Consider the following 16656-nt stretch of genomic DNA (forward strand, 5'->3'; position numbering starts at 1 on the left):
GCAAATATAACACCAGTAATTACAAAATGCAGTTTATAAATGAAGGTCTTTATTATTAAAGGAAAAAGAAATCCAAACCTACAGGGTCCTGTGTGAAAAAATTATTGCCACCCCCTTTAAACTGTGTCTTATCACATCTTTGGGAAGCTGACTTCAAATTTCTAGCCACATGCAGGCCTAATTACTGCCACACCGGTTCTCAATCAAGAAATCACTTAAATAGGGCCTGCCTGACAAAGTGCCATGTGTAGCAGAAATCATTATTTCCTATGAACATTGGCCATAGGCTGGTATTCATATAAGATCTGCAATGACAAGCACAAGGTTTTCTGCAGACCCCTGGCTCCAATCCATAGGTGCCCAGCGATCATGTGACGGGAGCTGATGGGCGGGGTTTGTGACACACTTCCAGTGCGCTCCTGTTAAATGGCGCTATCAATGATTGACAGCGGCATTTAACATGTTAACAGCCATGGGTGGATCACGATTCCACACGCAGCTTTTAGGGCCACATTACAGCTGTGCCAGGAAAGATGCGGGCTCAGCACCGGAGCCCGCATCAAAGAGAGGGACACGACCTATGACATACCTATATGTCATAGGTTGTGACGAGGTTAATAATACTGCTGCATGACACTATAGTATGAATACTACATTGTTGTCATTATCCATGATACTATTACGTGAGTAGTACTACTATATGAAAATTATTGTAGGATCCTTTTATGTGTCTTAATCTCTATCTCCAAGCCTAGACAATTGATTGATGAACACTCTGTAGGAAGATTGATCTTGTGCAAGCCTAGATAGGTCCACTGGGGTCTTCTCCTCTATTATCTTGATAGTATCAAGCCATTGGGTTACCGATCTTCCTCTTCGCCTTGTTCCTCCTATTTTTTGACCATGATGTCCTTTTCTAGTGATTGCTGTCTTTGTATGATGTCTCCAAAGTAGCCAAATTGTAGTTTGGTGATCATGTCTGGCTTTGATTTGTTTCAAAATTGATTTGTATGTTCTTTCCATCCATGATCTTGATAACATTCTTCTCCAGCACATTTCGAAGGCATCAATATCGTCCAGGTTTCATGTCTGTATGTTACCTTTTTTGTGCACCTACCTAATAATTATATACAGTACTAAAAAGAACATGTCCAATTGGCTGAGTAGTTAGCACTCTAACTTAGCAGTGCAGGGTTCTAGATTTTAATCCCAGCAAGGACAACATCTGTAAGGAGTTTGTATGTTCTCCTTGTGTTTGTTTGGGTTTCTTCCCATTTCCTCCCACACTCCAAAGGCAAATTGATAGGGAACGTAGATTGTGAGCCACAATGGGGACAGAGATGATGACCCGGAGCATAATAAATAAACGTCCCTACTCTAAAGTAGATAATCAAAGATCTACTCTATGAAGATGTACTAGACTGTATGAGTTGGGTATTGTCCAAATCTCCACCTCTAATCTGCTAACCCCTGGCAGCAGGACTCCACACATATGTATAAAAACGCAGGTGGAGGTGCTAGCAGAAAAGTCTTGTGCCCGATCAGTGTGACACAGCTCCGTGTCTCGCAATGATGGGAAAGCAAGCTCTTGTGGTTTTCCTGATCTTAGTACTGGTGCAAGAATGTCTGGCGGCAAGGAAGAATGTAAGTAATGGATTTATTATTTCACATTGCAAAAACAATTATTTATTAAAATAGGGCTTTTACAAAGTACCGTATTCATTATTTATTATCTATCTATCTATCTATCTATCTAATATCTATCTATCTATCTATCTATCTATCTATCTATCTACAGTGGCATGTAAATGTTTGTGCACCCTGGTCAAAAGTACTGTTTTTGTGAACAGTTAAGTAAGTTGAAGATGAAATGATCTCTAAAAGGCCTAAAGTTAAAGATGACACATTTTGTTTGTATTTTAGCCCCAAAATATATATTGTCATTTTTTACATTTAAAAAATTGCAAAAAGGAAAATGGCATGATGCAAATGTTTTTTTGCACCCTGTATGGTTAATACCTAGTAGCTCCCCCTTTTGCAAGTATCACAGCTTGTAAATGCTTTTTGTAGCCAGACAAGAGTCTTTCAGTTCTTGTTTGAGGGATTTTCATCCTTTCTTCCTTGGAAAATTCTTCCAGCTCTGTGAGATTCCCGAGTCGTCTTGCATGTGCTGCTATTTTGAGGTCTAGCCACAGATTTTCAATGATGTTCAGATTAGGGGACTGTGAGGGTCATTGTAAAACCTTCAGCTTTTACCTTTTGAGGTCGTCTATTGTGGATTGTGACGTGTGTTTAGGATCATTATCCATTTGTAGAAGCCATCCTCTTTTCACCTTCAGCTTTTTTTTTTACAGATGGTGCTATGTTTGCATCAAGAATTTTTTGATATTTTGTTGAATCCATTCTTCCCTCTACCTGTGAAATGTTCCCTGTGCCATTGGCTGCAACACAATCCCAAAGAATGATTGATCCACCCCCATGCTTAATGGTTGGTGAGATGTTCTTTTCCTGAAATTCTGTGCCCTTTTTTCTCCACACATACGTTTGATCGTTGGGGACAAACAGTTCTATTTTAATCTAATTGGTCCACAGGACTAGTTTCCAAAATGCATCAGGCTTTCTAAGATGTTCTTTTGCACACTTCTGATGCTGAATTGTATGGTGAGGACTCAGGAGAGGTTTTCTTCTGATGACTCTTCCATGAAGGCCATATTTATGCAGGTGTCTCTGAGTAGTAGATCAATGTACCACAACTCCAGAGTCTAATAAATCTTTCAGAAAGTTTTTTGCAGTCAAGCAAGTGTTCTGATTTGCTTCTTTAGCAATCCTACAAGCAGCTCTCACTGAAATTTTGCTTGGTCTTCCAGACCATATCTTAACCTCCACTGTTTCAGGTAAATGCCATTTCTTAATTACATTTCGAACTGAGGAAAGGGCAACTTGAAAATGCTTTACTATCTTCTTATAGCCTTCTCCTGCTTTGTGGGCCTCCACCAGTCTCATTTTCAGAGTGCCAGACAGCTGCTTAAAAGAACCCATGGCTACTATTTTTTGGCACAGAGTTTGAGGAGGCTGGGTATATATGTATACATATATATATACTGTATATATATATATATATATATATATATATATATATATATATATATATATATATACTCTGCATAAAGTGCAAAGAACATGTGTCATCTGTAACTTTAGGCCTTTTAGAGATCTAAACTTGCTTAACTGTTCACAATAACATTAATTTTGACCAGGGGTGCCCAAACTTTTACTTGCCACCATGTCAGTCTGTCTATCTATCTATCTCTCAATCTATCTATCAGTCTTACTGTAGCTATTATGTAATATAAGGATAGTCATCAGCAGTATAATTGACTGAAATATCCCAATTTTTGCACATGAGCATCGTAAGATCAACATAAATCTTTAGAAGATTCTACTGATTGATTGTGACTGTAACACTATATGATATGTTCTATGATGTTCTATGGGATTTTCATTTTGACTGAATGATTGTGATATATTATTGGTACTTGTACTGGTTCTAAGTTACATACTTTTTCATACTCCAGAGCTGCATTCAGCATTCTGCTGGTTTATTATTGGAAATTTTTGATAACATGTAGACAGACACACTCCCACCAGTAAGCAGCTATAATGCATGAATGCATCTGTTTTATGACAGCTATGAAACAGATAAGTGGCCATTTATTGGTGCAACTCTATTTGATTAAATCTATTAGAGTTATGAAGATAGCATAGTTAGTGGCTGCTTTAGACTACAAAAAAAGAGTCATATGCAAGTGTCAACAATTCTCCACCATACTGTAACTCTATTACATAGAATCACAGGACATTCCTCTGGTATATTGAGTGGTGAAGTCCCCTAAATCCATAAATTAAGTATCTATAGCATGGAAGTACAGGAAAACTAATGTAATGTATGTGCACAGTGACTGCACCAGCAGAATAGTGAGTGCAGCTCTGGGGTATAATACAGGATGTAACTCAGGATCAGTAATGTAATGTATGTACACAGTGACTGCACCAGCAGAATAGTGAGGGCAACTCTGGAGTATAATACAGGATGTAACTCAGGATCAGTAATATAATGTATGTACACATTGACTGCACCAGCAGAATAGTGAGTGCAGCTCTGGAGTATAATACAGTATGTAACTCAATATCAGTAATGTAATGTATGTACACAGCGACGGCACCAGCAGAATAGTGAGTGCAGCTCTGGAGTATAATACAGGATGTAACTCAGGTTCAGTACAGGAAAAGTAATGTAATGTATGTAAACAATGACTGCATCAGCAGAATAGTGAGTGCAGCTCTGGAGTATTATACAGAATTTAACTCAGGATCAGTACAGGAGAATTAATGTAGTGTATGTACACTGTGACTGCACCAGCAGCAAATAGTGAGTGCAGCTCTGGAGTATAATGCAGGATTTAACTCAGGATCTGTAATGTAATATATGTACACAGTAACTGCACCAGCAGAATAGTGAGTGCAGCTCTGGAGTATAATACAGGATGTAACTCAGGATCAGTAATGTATGTACACAGTGACTGCACCAGAATAGTGAGTGCAGCTCTGGACTATAATACAGTATGTAACTCAGGATCAGTCATGTAATGTATGTACACAGTGACTGCACCAGCAGAATAGTGAGTGCAGCTCTGGAGTATAGTACAGTATGTAACTCAGGATCAGTAATGTAATGTGTGTACACAGCTACGGCACCAGCAGAATAGTGAGTGCAGCTCTGGAGTATAATACAGGATGTAACTCAGGTTCAGTACAGGAAAAGTAGTGTAATGTATGTAAACAATGACTGCATCAGAAGAATAGTGAGTTCAGTTCTGGAATATAATACAGGATGTAACTCAGGATCAGTAATGTAATGTATGTACACAGTGACTGCACCAGCAGAATAGTGAGTGCAGCTCTGGAGTATTATACAGGATTTAACTCAGGATCAGTACAGGAGAATTAATGTAGTGTATGTACACTGTGACTGCACCAGCAGCAAATAGTGAGTGCAGCTTTGGAGTATAATGCAGGATGTAACTCAGGATCTGTAATGTAATGTATGTACACAGTAACTGCACCAGCAGAATAGTGAGTGCAGCTCTGGAGTATAATACAGGATGTAACTCAGGATCAGTAATGTAATGTATGTACACAGTGACTGTATCAGCAGAATAGTGAGTGCAGCTCTGGGGTATAATACAGGATGTAACTCAGTCGCCAGAAGAAAGACATTACTGCACAAATGTCACAAAGTATCTTGCCTACAATACGCAAAACAGCACAGACACAAGCATCAAAACTTCTGGAGCAAGGTCATTTGGAGTGATGAGACCAAAATTTAACTTTTTGGCCACAACCATAAATGTTAGATTTGGAAAGAGGTCAACAAGGCCTATGATGAAAGAAACACAATTCCTACTGTAAAGCACGGAGGTGGATCGCTAATGTTTTGGTAATGTGTGAGCTACAAAGGCACAGGAAACTTGGTCAAAGTTGAAGGAAAGATGAATGCAGCACATTATCAGCAAATACTGGAGGCAAATTTGCACTCATCGGCCCGAAGCTGCGCATGGGATGTACATGGACATTCCAACATGACAACGATCCAGAACATAAGGCCAAGTCAACCTGTCATTGGCTACCACAGACCAAAGTGAAGGTTCTGGAGTGGCCATCTCAGTCTTCTGACCTCAATATCATTGAGCCACTCTGGGAAGAGCTCAAGCACGCAGTTCATGCTAGACAGCCCAGGAATTTACAGGAACTGGAGGCTTTTTGCCTAGAAGAGTGGGCAGCTTTACCATCTGAGAAAAAAAAGAACTTCATCCACAACTACCACAAAAGACTTGAAGCTGTCATTGATGTTAGAGGGGGAATACACGGTATTAAAGAATGGGGTATGTGAACTTTTGATCAGGGTCATTTGGATGTTTTGGGTTGTCATTATGATTTAAAAAGAGAAAACCCAGTAGTTTGAGAATAAATGGCTTCACCCAACCTCTAACCATCAGTGGAGGAAAAGATTTGGTATTATAATTAATTTTCTCTGAAACAAGGCCAAGAAAGCAAAAATTCTGCCAGGGTGTTCTTTTGAGCAGAACTGTATATACGTCTTGGTCTATTTCCTTTATTTTATGAATCATGTTTTATTCTTTTTTTTTAGGAAGGTAAAGGTGAGTATGTGGGTAAACACTTTCTGTTTCTTTTTCATGCTCATTCAAGCACAGTTTTATCTTTAACATTCACTTAACCAAATTCTTATTGTATCTGTTTGCTTCCAAATGTTCTTGTATTATCTACAATTTCTTACTTGCTGACTCACCTTTGTCCAACTTTATCCAATTACCGGTATGTTATTGCTTCGATCTAAATTTATAATATTTGGCAGTTCTACTAAATTTCTTTCTTTCTTTCAATTTTTTTTTATTGAATATAAGTAGAACAAATGTATAACAAACAAATATTACCGATACTTAACAAGCAATTATTACAAACAAAAATAAAACTTTCCTTTGGCCGATAAGTAATTGTAAGAATCATATCATTGCCAGTTTTACAAATTGTTAATCCTTTTTTTTTTTATTTAAAAAATGGTCTTATGGTGGACTGAAAATAAAATAAAACATATAGTCATTTTCTGAGCCCTTGGTGTTCCACTGCTCAAGTTATAACAAAAGATAGATTACTCAAATTATTCCAGAGGTAACTCAAGTTATTCCCAATCTGCTGGTAAATTGCTCCTTAGTGCATGTAATGTATGGACGTGTTTGGTTCTTCCGCTTCCGAGCATTACATTCCCCTTGTTCACTGCTCTGACAATTACAGGAGAGTACTGAATGGGGGACCTGACCATATCCTCAGAGTTCTGTCATAGAGATAACCCCTTTTTGTCGTCATATGTGGCTTTTGCTTGGCACTTATAATCTGCAATCTACCTGTACAGGTTCCCCTAACATATATTGAATTACTGAAAATAACAAAACACAGTTATCGTAACAAAACTCTTGATTTTTTGCAGGTGGCAAAAAAAAGGTAAGTTTGTCATAATTTCTTGTTGAGTGAAATTCACAGTTCCATTTTGTAAACAATTATTTACAAATTGTAGCGACCTTCAAAAGTCTCTCCCCTACGTCCCATGATCACAAAGCTGCCTGTGAATGTTAGACTAGAATATATGATGTATGATATAGTATAATACAATATATGACTGATTAGAGAATGAAGTGTTTCCTACTAGGACTTTGAAAATTGTCTCTTCAGAGAGGAAGAGGACTAGAACTCTAGCGCCACCTATTGGAAGTAGCAATCCTAAGAGTCAATGTTGACCCTTTAACGAGCCTTGTCACATGAGTTAGGATAAAAGCCAAACTAGAATCTCAATTTGCAGACACTGTGTTTCGGGGCACAGCCCCTCGTCAGTGCAAAGTGAAGATCTGGTTTGGCTGAGTGAGAGGCGTCTGACAGGGATCCTAGAAGTATCGTTTCTCCTTGCGGAGAGTGACATGTTAAGCATGTCGAGATGAGGAGACTTAAAGCCGCAATGCTCCTGGTCAGACGCCTCTCACTCAGCCAAACCAGATCTCCACTTTGCACTGACGAGGGGCAGTACCCCAAAACACAGTGTCTTCAAATTGAGATTCTGGTTTGGCTTTTATCCTAAGTCATGTGACAAGGCTCGTTAAAGGGTCGACATTGACTGTTAGGATTGCTACTTCCAATAGTTGGCGCTAGAGTTCTAGTCCTCATCCTCTCTGTAGAGACAATTTGCATATTTCCCAGAGGAGCATTGCGGCTTTAAGTCTCTTCATCTCGACATGCTTAACATGTCACTCTCCGCAAGGAGAAACGATACTTCTTGGATCCCTACTAGGGCTTTTAAATAAAGTAATAGAAAAAAAATACAACCAAAGAAAAAAACGCCAAAGGGTCATACGTATATCAAAAATTTTATCAATAAAAACCTTAGCTCAGCACACAGAAAACAGGCCCTCATATAACTCCATGGACTGAAAAAATTAAAAAGTGGGAAAATACACTGCAGAGTATCACATCAGCATCTGACAGAAAGGGAAGGAGGCATCACATCAACATCTGACAGGAAGCGAAGGAGGCATATCAGCGCCTGTTCTCAGCAGGCGCTCACAAGCCACCTTCCATGCAAGACCCTGAAGGACCCCGCGGCCATCTTGGGGCTGGGGTCTCTATGGAGACCATCAGGACAATGTGATGAGATCGCATTGTCCTGATGAAAGCGCGCAGGGAACTCATTCCCTGTGTGATGCTCCTCTATGCCACTGTCACTACAGATAGTGGCATCAGAGGGGTTAAATGCTCGTGATCGGTGCTAGCACTGATTGTGGGCGTTGCTGCGGGGTGTCAGCTTTCACACAGAGCTGAGACCCGCACCCGATCGCCGCAGCGGTCAGTGTGAGGCCACGTGATCGGTGCGTCGTACCTGTACTGCTGTTTGTGGGACCGCAGCTCCTGCAGAGCAGTACATGTACGGCGCATATCGGGCAGGGGTTAAAGGGATTTTCCCACTAATAAAGTTAATTTTAATTAATAGATCTTGGAATAATAATAAGGTCCACAATTGGATGTGTTAAAAAAATGTTAGTCTTATAATTTGGCCTGCTGTGTACTGTGTTATTTTCTGTGTCTAACCATGCAGAGCTGCTCCAGTTCATGTTCGGCACATACCACAGCTGCTGGCCAGGGGAGATAGCTCATTGCTACTGCTTTCTGAGATAACACATTTCACTGCCTGTTTTATCACAGGATTCTATCATATATGCAGCCCTTTGAGCTCTTCATAAATCAAGTCAGTGACATAACAGCTCCAGCGGCCGCTGAGTTTATATGTCAGTAATTTGATTTATGATGAACTCAGATAGCAGGAGAGCAGCACAAACACTCATCCCTGTGATAAAACAGGCAGATAAATGTGTTACCTTAGAAATCAGCAGCTGTGAGCCCCTGTTGTGTCATCTATATACTCACTTATAATAAATTGCTTATGCATCCTCCACTTCCCAGGAGCTGTGGTATGTGCTGACCATAAGCTGGAGCAGCTCTGCATGGTCAGACACAGCTATTACAAAGTACACAGAAAGAGCACTTTTATAAGATTATCTCAGCACAGGAACATTATTTTTAACAATTGTAGAACTAATCATTATTCCAAGATGTATTTTCTTTGTGGGACAACCCCTCTAAGGAGTTAAGTAGTTACAGAAAAAAATCAGAAGTGTTTGGTCTGGTGGATATTGTACTATCTCTGTATATTTTGGATTACTGGAGTCCGTTGCCTTTCGGCATCTGTCTGATTCGTGAGTGCGCTGAGCTCACATTTGTATTTCTTGTGTTCCATGTCACGTTCACGTACAATTGCTGCATTATTAACAGAGATCACTTTTCTGTAAATTGAAGAGCTCCAACCAGAACTTCAGGAATTACATTTTATGATCAATGGCTCACAAAGAAATTACTGGATACTAGGAAAACCATTACTTGAGTGGACTCTGGAGCTGTCGAGCCTCTTTTCAGATGACTGCCTGCATTTTTTTAAACCTATATTTTGTATTCACTGTGTTTCATTCAAATTAATTCCATCAAATGCTCTCATTGTTATTAGTGATTCATTGCTCTGATAATAAAAAAAAGTATTAATTTTCTTAACTGTAATCTCTTATTTTTCTTAATAGCGCCCAAAAACAGGTATGTTACTTCTACTGGAATAGATGTACAAATGAAGTCTTATTCTCTCACCGCTTTTCTGTTCAAAATCATCTTTTCCTTCTGCAGATAAGGTTCAAGAAGCCTATTTAGAGATAGAGCAAAACCCACCCGAACAGGTACAAAGAAAATCCCCATTTACTACTTTAAGACTGCCACAAGTTTCCCTCTAGGCGGTAAAGCACACAGTTTACATTGTTGATTCTTTCAGTGCCGTTTCCTTGTATTCTTGCATTAAACAAGCCTGTGTAGCATAAGGAGGCAGTGTATTGTGCAGCAGATAGCACCTCGTGTGGGCAATCGAGTGCATCTAAGGCAATTTACTAAAAAATAATCCTACTCTTTGTGGGATAAACAATGTCACTAATAATTTAAGAGCGTGGTTGCATGATTGCAAAATACTGATGAACAGTAAAACAAAACTCCAAACAGGAGACTTCCCATCAGAGACGGTGCAAGGAAAATGCTCCATGTTGCCGGAGAGCAGGGGCATATCCAGTAGTAAAGGACAATCGTTCAGTATCACATCCAAAGAGTAAAGTTAAAATCTACTGTATTTTTAGATATTTCCCACTTATTTTTCTGTAAAATAACCTAAAAATTTGTAAGACCAGTAAAAAGTAATGAAGATAATAAACATTTCTATTCTTTTTCTAGTATGCAGAATCGCTTACAGACGAAGGTAACATACAGAGGTGTACATAGAATTTGTGGGGCCCCATAGCAGAAGATCTAATTGCCCCAACCCTCCCCTAAAAATATGATTATTTGGCGAGGTCAAACAAGAGCGTATCTCACAACTTTGCAGCCCTTACAAAGTACCGTAATTTTCATACTATTGAAGCCTTTAGATTCCCCTCTTACAGTCCCCATAAAGTATGATGCCAACAAAAGTGCTCCCCAAACACAGTATGATACCCCCATAGTGAATTCGTCCACAGTCGCCCCCCCCCACACACACACACACACACAATATGATGACCCTACTGTAACTACCCCCCAGCAAAGTATGGTGACCTCAACTCAGTATGATGCCCCAACTGTGACCCCAACACAGCCCTCCATACAGTAAAATTGCCCAAATACGAACCTCCAGACTGTATGATAATCCCAATGCAATCCTCCAAACAGTATAATGGCTCCCACACAGCCCTCCAAACAGTATAATGGCCCCCACACAGCCCTCCAAACAGAATAATGGCCCCAACAGAACCTTCCAAACAGCATAATGACCCCCACACAGCCGTCCACACAGCATGATAGAACCACACAAACCTTCACACTGTAAAATTGCTTGGATACAGTATAATAGCTCTCACCATAGCCCTCCAAACAGTATAATGGCCCCTCACAAAGCCCTGAAAACAGTACAATGGCCCCCACATAGCCCTGCAAACAGTATAATGGCCCCAACCAGAGGTGTAGCTAAGGTTTCATCTTAGGGGGGGCCAAACATCTGAGTGGGCCCCTAACCAGCTAACCCTGATTACAGCTACGGTTGCGCACTCTAATTGTGAATATAGGGGAACCTCAGAATATGACCGCACTGTTATTGAAAATAAATCTATATGCAAAAACGAACATTGACTTTACCGCCATATTGTGACCATATATGCAACTTTGATGGTCACAATACTCTGAGTGCCCCTATAACAATATAATGCTTAAGTGCCCACTTAACATTTAATAATGTCCCCTAAGTTCACCCATGTACTGCTCCATTATACACAGTATGGTGAGCTTAAAGCTTCCCTATACACAGTCTAAGGCCCCACAGCTCCCCTATACAAAGTATGATGATTCTATAACTCCCCTATACACCGCATGATGTCCCCACTGCTCCCCTTTACACAGTATGATGTTCCCACTGCTCCCCTATAGATAGTATGAGCCCAATGCTCCCCTATACACAGTATAATGCTGACAGAACTCCACTATAGAAAGTATAATGCCCACTATAGAAAGTATAATGCCCCCCAGAGCTCCCCTATATACAGTGTAATGGGCCAACAGCTCCCATATGCACAATATGCCTTCACAGTTCCCTTATACACAGTATGATGGACCCCGCAGCTCCCTTATACACAGTATGATTGGCCCACAGCTCCCTTATACACAGTATGATGGACCCGCAGTTCCCTTATACACAGTATGATGGGCCCACAGCTCCCATATACACAGTATGATGGGCCCGCAGCTCCCTTATACACAGTATGATGGGCCCACAGCTCCCGTATACACAGTATGATGGGCCCGCAGCTCCCTTATACATAGTATGATGGGCCCGCAGCTCCCTTATACACAGTATGATGGACCCGCAGCTCCCGTATACACAGTATGATGGACCTGCAGCTCCCGTATACACAGTATGATGGACCCGCAGCTCCCTTATACATAGTATGATTGGCCCACAGCTCCCTTATACACAGTATGATGGACCCGCAGCTCCCATATACACAGTATGATGGACCCACAGCTCCCTTATACACAGTATGATGGGCCCGCAGCTCCCGTATACAGAGTATGATGGGCCCGCAGCTCCCTTATCACAGTATGATGGGCCCGCAGCTCCCTTATACACAGTATGATGGACCCGCAGCTCCCTTATACACAGTATGATGGGCCCGCAGCTCCCTTATACACAGTATGATGGACACGCAGCTCCCATATACACAGTATGATGGGCCCGCAGCTCCCTTATACACAGTATGATGGGCCCACAGCTCCCTTATACACAGTAAGATGGGCCCGCAGCTCCCGTATACACAGTATGATGGGCCCGCAGCTCCCATATACACAGTATGATGGAGTCACAGCTCCCATATACACAGTATGATGGGCCCGCAGCTCCCTTATACACAGTATGATGGGCCCGCAGCTCCCTTATACACAGTATGATGGACACGCAGCTCCCATATACACAGTATGATGGGCCCACAGCTCCCTTATACACAGTATGATGGGCCCACAGCTCCCTTATACACAGTAAGATGGACCCGCAGCTCCCTTATACACAGTATGATGGGCCCGCAGCTCCCATATACACAGTATGATGGAGTCACAGCTCCCATATACACAGTATGATGGACCCGCAGCTCCCATATACACAGTATGATGGGCCCACAGCTCCCTTATACACAGTATGATGGGCCCGCAGCTCCCTTATACACAGTATGAGCCCACAGCTCCCTTATACACAGTATGATGGGCCCGCAGCTCCCTTATACACAGTATGATGGGCCCGCAGCTCCCTTATACACAGTATGATGGGCCCACAGCTCCCATATACACAGTATGATGGGCCCGCAGCTCCCTTATACACAGTATGATGGGCCCGCAGCTCCCTTATACATAGTATGATGGGCCCGCAGCTCCCTTATACACAGTATGATGGACCCGCAGCTCCCGTATACACAGTATGATGGACCCGCAGCTCCCGTATACACAGTATGATGGACCCGCAGCTCCCTTATACATAGTATGATTGGCCCGCAGCTCCCTTATACACAGTATGATGGGCCCGCAGCTCCCATATACACAGTATGATGGACCCACAGCTCCCTTATACACAGTATGATGGGCCCGCAGCTCCCGTATACAGAGTATGATGGACCCGCAGCTCCCTTATACACAGTATGATGGGCCCACAGCTCCCATATACACAGTATGATGGGCCCGCAGCTCCCTTATACATAGTATGATGGGCCCGCAGCTCCCTTATACGCAGTATGATGGACCCGCAGCTCCCGTATACACAGTATGATGGACCCGCAGCTCCCGTATACACAGTATGATGGACCCGCAGCTCCCTTATACATAGTATGATTGGCCCGCAGCTCCCTTATACACAGTATGATGGGCCCGCAGCTCCCATATACACAGTATGATGGACCCACAGCTCCCTTATACACAGTATGATGGGCCCGCAGCTCCCGTATACAGAGTATGATGGGCCCGCAGCTCCCTTATCACAGTATGATGGGCCCGCAGCTCCCTTATACACAGTATGATGGACCCGCAGCTCCCTTATACACAGTATGATGGGCCCGCAGCTCCCTTATACACAGTATGATGGACACGCAGCTCCCATATACACAGTATGATGGGCCCGCAGCTCCCTTATACACAGTATGATGGGCCCACAGCTCCCTTATACACAGTAAGATGGGCCCGCAGCTCCCGTATACACAGTATGATGGGCCCGCAGCTCCCATATACACAGTATGATGGAGTCACAGCTCCCATATACACAGTATGATGGGCCCGCAGCTCCCTTATACACAGTATGATGGGCCCGCAGCTCCCTTATACACAGTATGATGGACACGCAGCTCCCATATACACAGTATGATGGGCCCACAGCTCCCTTATACACAGTATGATGGGCCCACAGCTCCCTTATACACAGTAAGATGGACCCGCAGCTCCCTTATACACAGTATGATGGGCCCGCAGCTCCCATATACACAGTATGATGGAGTCACAGCTCCCATATACACAGTATGATGGACCCGCAGCTCCCATATACACAGTATGATGGGCCCACAGCTCCCTTATACACAGTATGATGGGCCCGCAGCTCCCGTATACACAGTATGATTGGCCCGCAGCTCCCTTATACACAGTATGATGTGTGCACAGCTTCCTTATACACAGTATGATGGGCCCGCAGCTCCCTTATACACAGTATGATGGGCCCGCAGCTCCCTTATACACAGTATGATGGGCCCGCAGCTCCCTTACACACAGTATGATGGGCCCGCAGCTCCCTTATACACAGTATGATGGGCCCGCAGCTTCCTTATACACAATATGATGGGCCCGCAGCTCCCTTATACACAGTATGATGGACTCACAGCTCCCTTATACACAGTATGATGGGCCCGCAGCTCCCTTATACACAGTATGATGGGCCCGCAGCTCCCATATACACAGTATGATGGACCCCGCAGCTCCCGTATACACAGTATGATGGGCCCGCAGCTCCCGTATACACAGTATGATGGGCCCACAGCTCCCTTATACATAGTATGATTGGCCCGCAGCTCCCTTATACACAGTATGATGGACCCGCAGCTCCCTTATACACAGTATGATGGGCCCGCAGCTCCCTTATACACAGTATGATGGGCCCGCAGCTCCCTTATACACAGTATGATGGGGCCACAGCTCCCTTATACACAGTATGATGGGCCCGCAGCTCCCTTATCACAGTATGATGGGCCCGCAGCTCCCTTATACACAGTATGATGGGCCCGCAGCTCCCTTATACACAGTATGATGGGCCCGCAGCTCCCTTATACACAGTATGATGGACCCGCAGCTCCCTTATCACAGTATGATGGGCCCGCAGCTCCCTTATACACAGTATGATGGACTCACAGCTCCCTTATACACAGTGTGATGGACCCGGAGCTCCCTTATACACAGTATGATGGGCCCGCAGCTCCCTTATCACAGTATGATGGGCCCGCAGCTCCCTTATACACAGTATGATGGGCCCGCAGCTCCCTTATACACAGTATGATGTGTGCACAGCTCCCTTATACACAGTATGATGGGCCCACAGCTCCCTTATACACAGTATGATGGGCCCGCAGCTCCCTTATACACAGTATGATGGGCCCGCAGCTCCCTTATACACAGTATGATGGGCCCGCAGCTCCCATATACACAGTATGATGGACCCCGCAGCTCCCGTATACACAGTATGATGGGCCCGCAGCTCCCGTATACACAGTATGATGGGCCCACAGCTCCCTTATACATAGTATGATTGGCCCGCAGCTCCCTTATACACAGTATGATGGACGCGCAGCTCCCTTATACACAGTATGATGGGCCCGCAGCTCCCTTACACACAGTATGATGGGCCCGCAGCTCCCTTATACACAGTATGATGGGGCCACAGCTCCCTTATACACAGTATGATGGGCCCGCAGCTCCCTTATCACAGTATGATGGGCCCGCAGCTCCCTTATACACAGTATGATGGGCCCGCAGCTCCCTTATACACAGTATGATGGGCCCGCAGCTCCCTTATACACAGTATGATGGACCCGCAGCTCCCTTATCACAGTATGATGGGCCCGCAGCTCCCTTATACACAGTATGATGAGCCCGCAACTCCCTTATACACAGTATGATGGCCCGCAGCTCCCTTATACACAGTATGATGGGCCCGCAGCTCTCGTATACACAGTATGATGGGCCCGCAGTTCCCTTATACACAGTATGATGGAGTCACAGCTCCCTGTCATGATTTGGATACCCTGGTTATTTACTCATCATCCGGCGTATTCACTATTTTGTGGCACTGCTGCAGTGCCGCTGCTCAAACTTGTGAGCGCAGCTTCTGACTGGCCAGAAGTTAGAAGCTATGTCACAAGCACTCAATGTAAGACTATGAGGCTATGTGCACTTGTTGCGAATTCGTGTGCGGATTTACCGCGGATTTCCTGTGTTTTTTGTGCGGATTTCACCTGCGGAATCCTATACAGGAGCAGGTGTAAAACGCTGCGGAATCTGTAAAAAGAATTGACATGCTACGGAAAATACAACGCAGCGTTTCCGCGCGGTATTTTCCGCACCATGGGCACAGCGGATTTGGTTTTCCATAGGTTTACATGGCACTGTAAACCAGATGGAAAACTGCTGTGAATCCGCAGCGGCCAATCCTCACCGTGTGCACATAGCCTGAGAGTGAGAAGGAGGCCAGAACGAGGCTCCCACAGACTCACATTGATTAGTGACCTCTGCGCCGCTCCATGAAACACTGGAGCCTCGGACAAGCCACAAACTGCAGGAGACGGAGCCGAGCGGAGACAAAAAGAGATGAAAACGCCAGAAAGTGAGTATCAGACAGAGGGCAGGGGA

The 16656-nt window shown here is 43.6% G+C and overlaps 1 protein-coding gene across 1 annotated transcript in view; it reads left to right on the forward strand.

Annotated features, from left to right (window-relative positions):
* Positions 1-1572: 1572 nt before the first annotated feature.
* LOC143803830 (uncharacterized) overlaps positions 1573-16656 on the forward strand; it is a 154456-nt gene continuing 139372 nt past the window's right edge. The window contains exons 1-6 of the mRNA XM_077281596.1: positions 1573-1644; positions 6209-6218; positions 7064-7077; positions 9750-9762; positions 9850-9899; positions 10438-10462. Of these exons, the coding sequence (XP_077137711.1) occupies positions 1573-1644; positions 6209-6218; positions 7064-7077; positions 9750-9762; positions 9850-9899; positions 10438-10462 (184 nt within the window). The remainder of the gene's footprint in view (positions 1645-6208; positions 6219-7063; positions 7078-9749; positions 9763-9849; positions 9900-10437; positions 10463-16656) is intronic.

The sequence above is a fragment of the Ranitomeya variabilis genome, chromosome 2 (assembly GCF_051348905.1).
Source record: "Ranitomeya variabilis isolate aRanVar5 chromosome 2, aRanVar5.hap1, whole genome shotgun sequence".
In the NCBI taxonomy this organism is placed as follows: Eukaryota; Metazoa; Chordata; class Amphibia; order Anura; family Dendrobatidae; genus Ranitomeya; species Ranitomeya variabilis.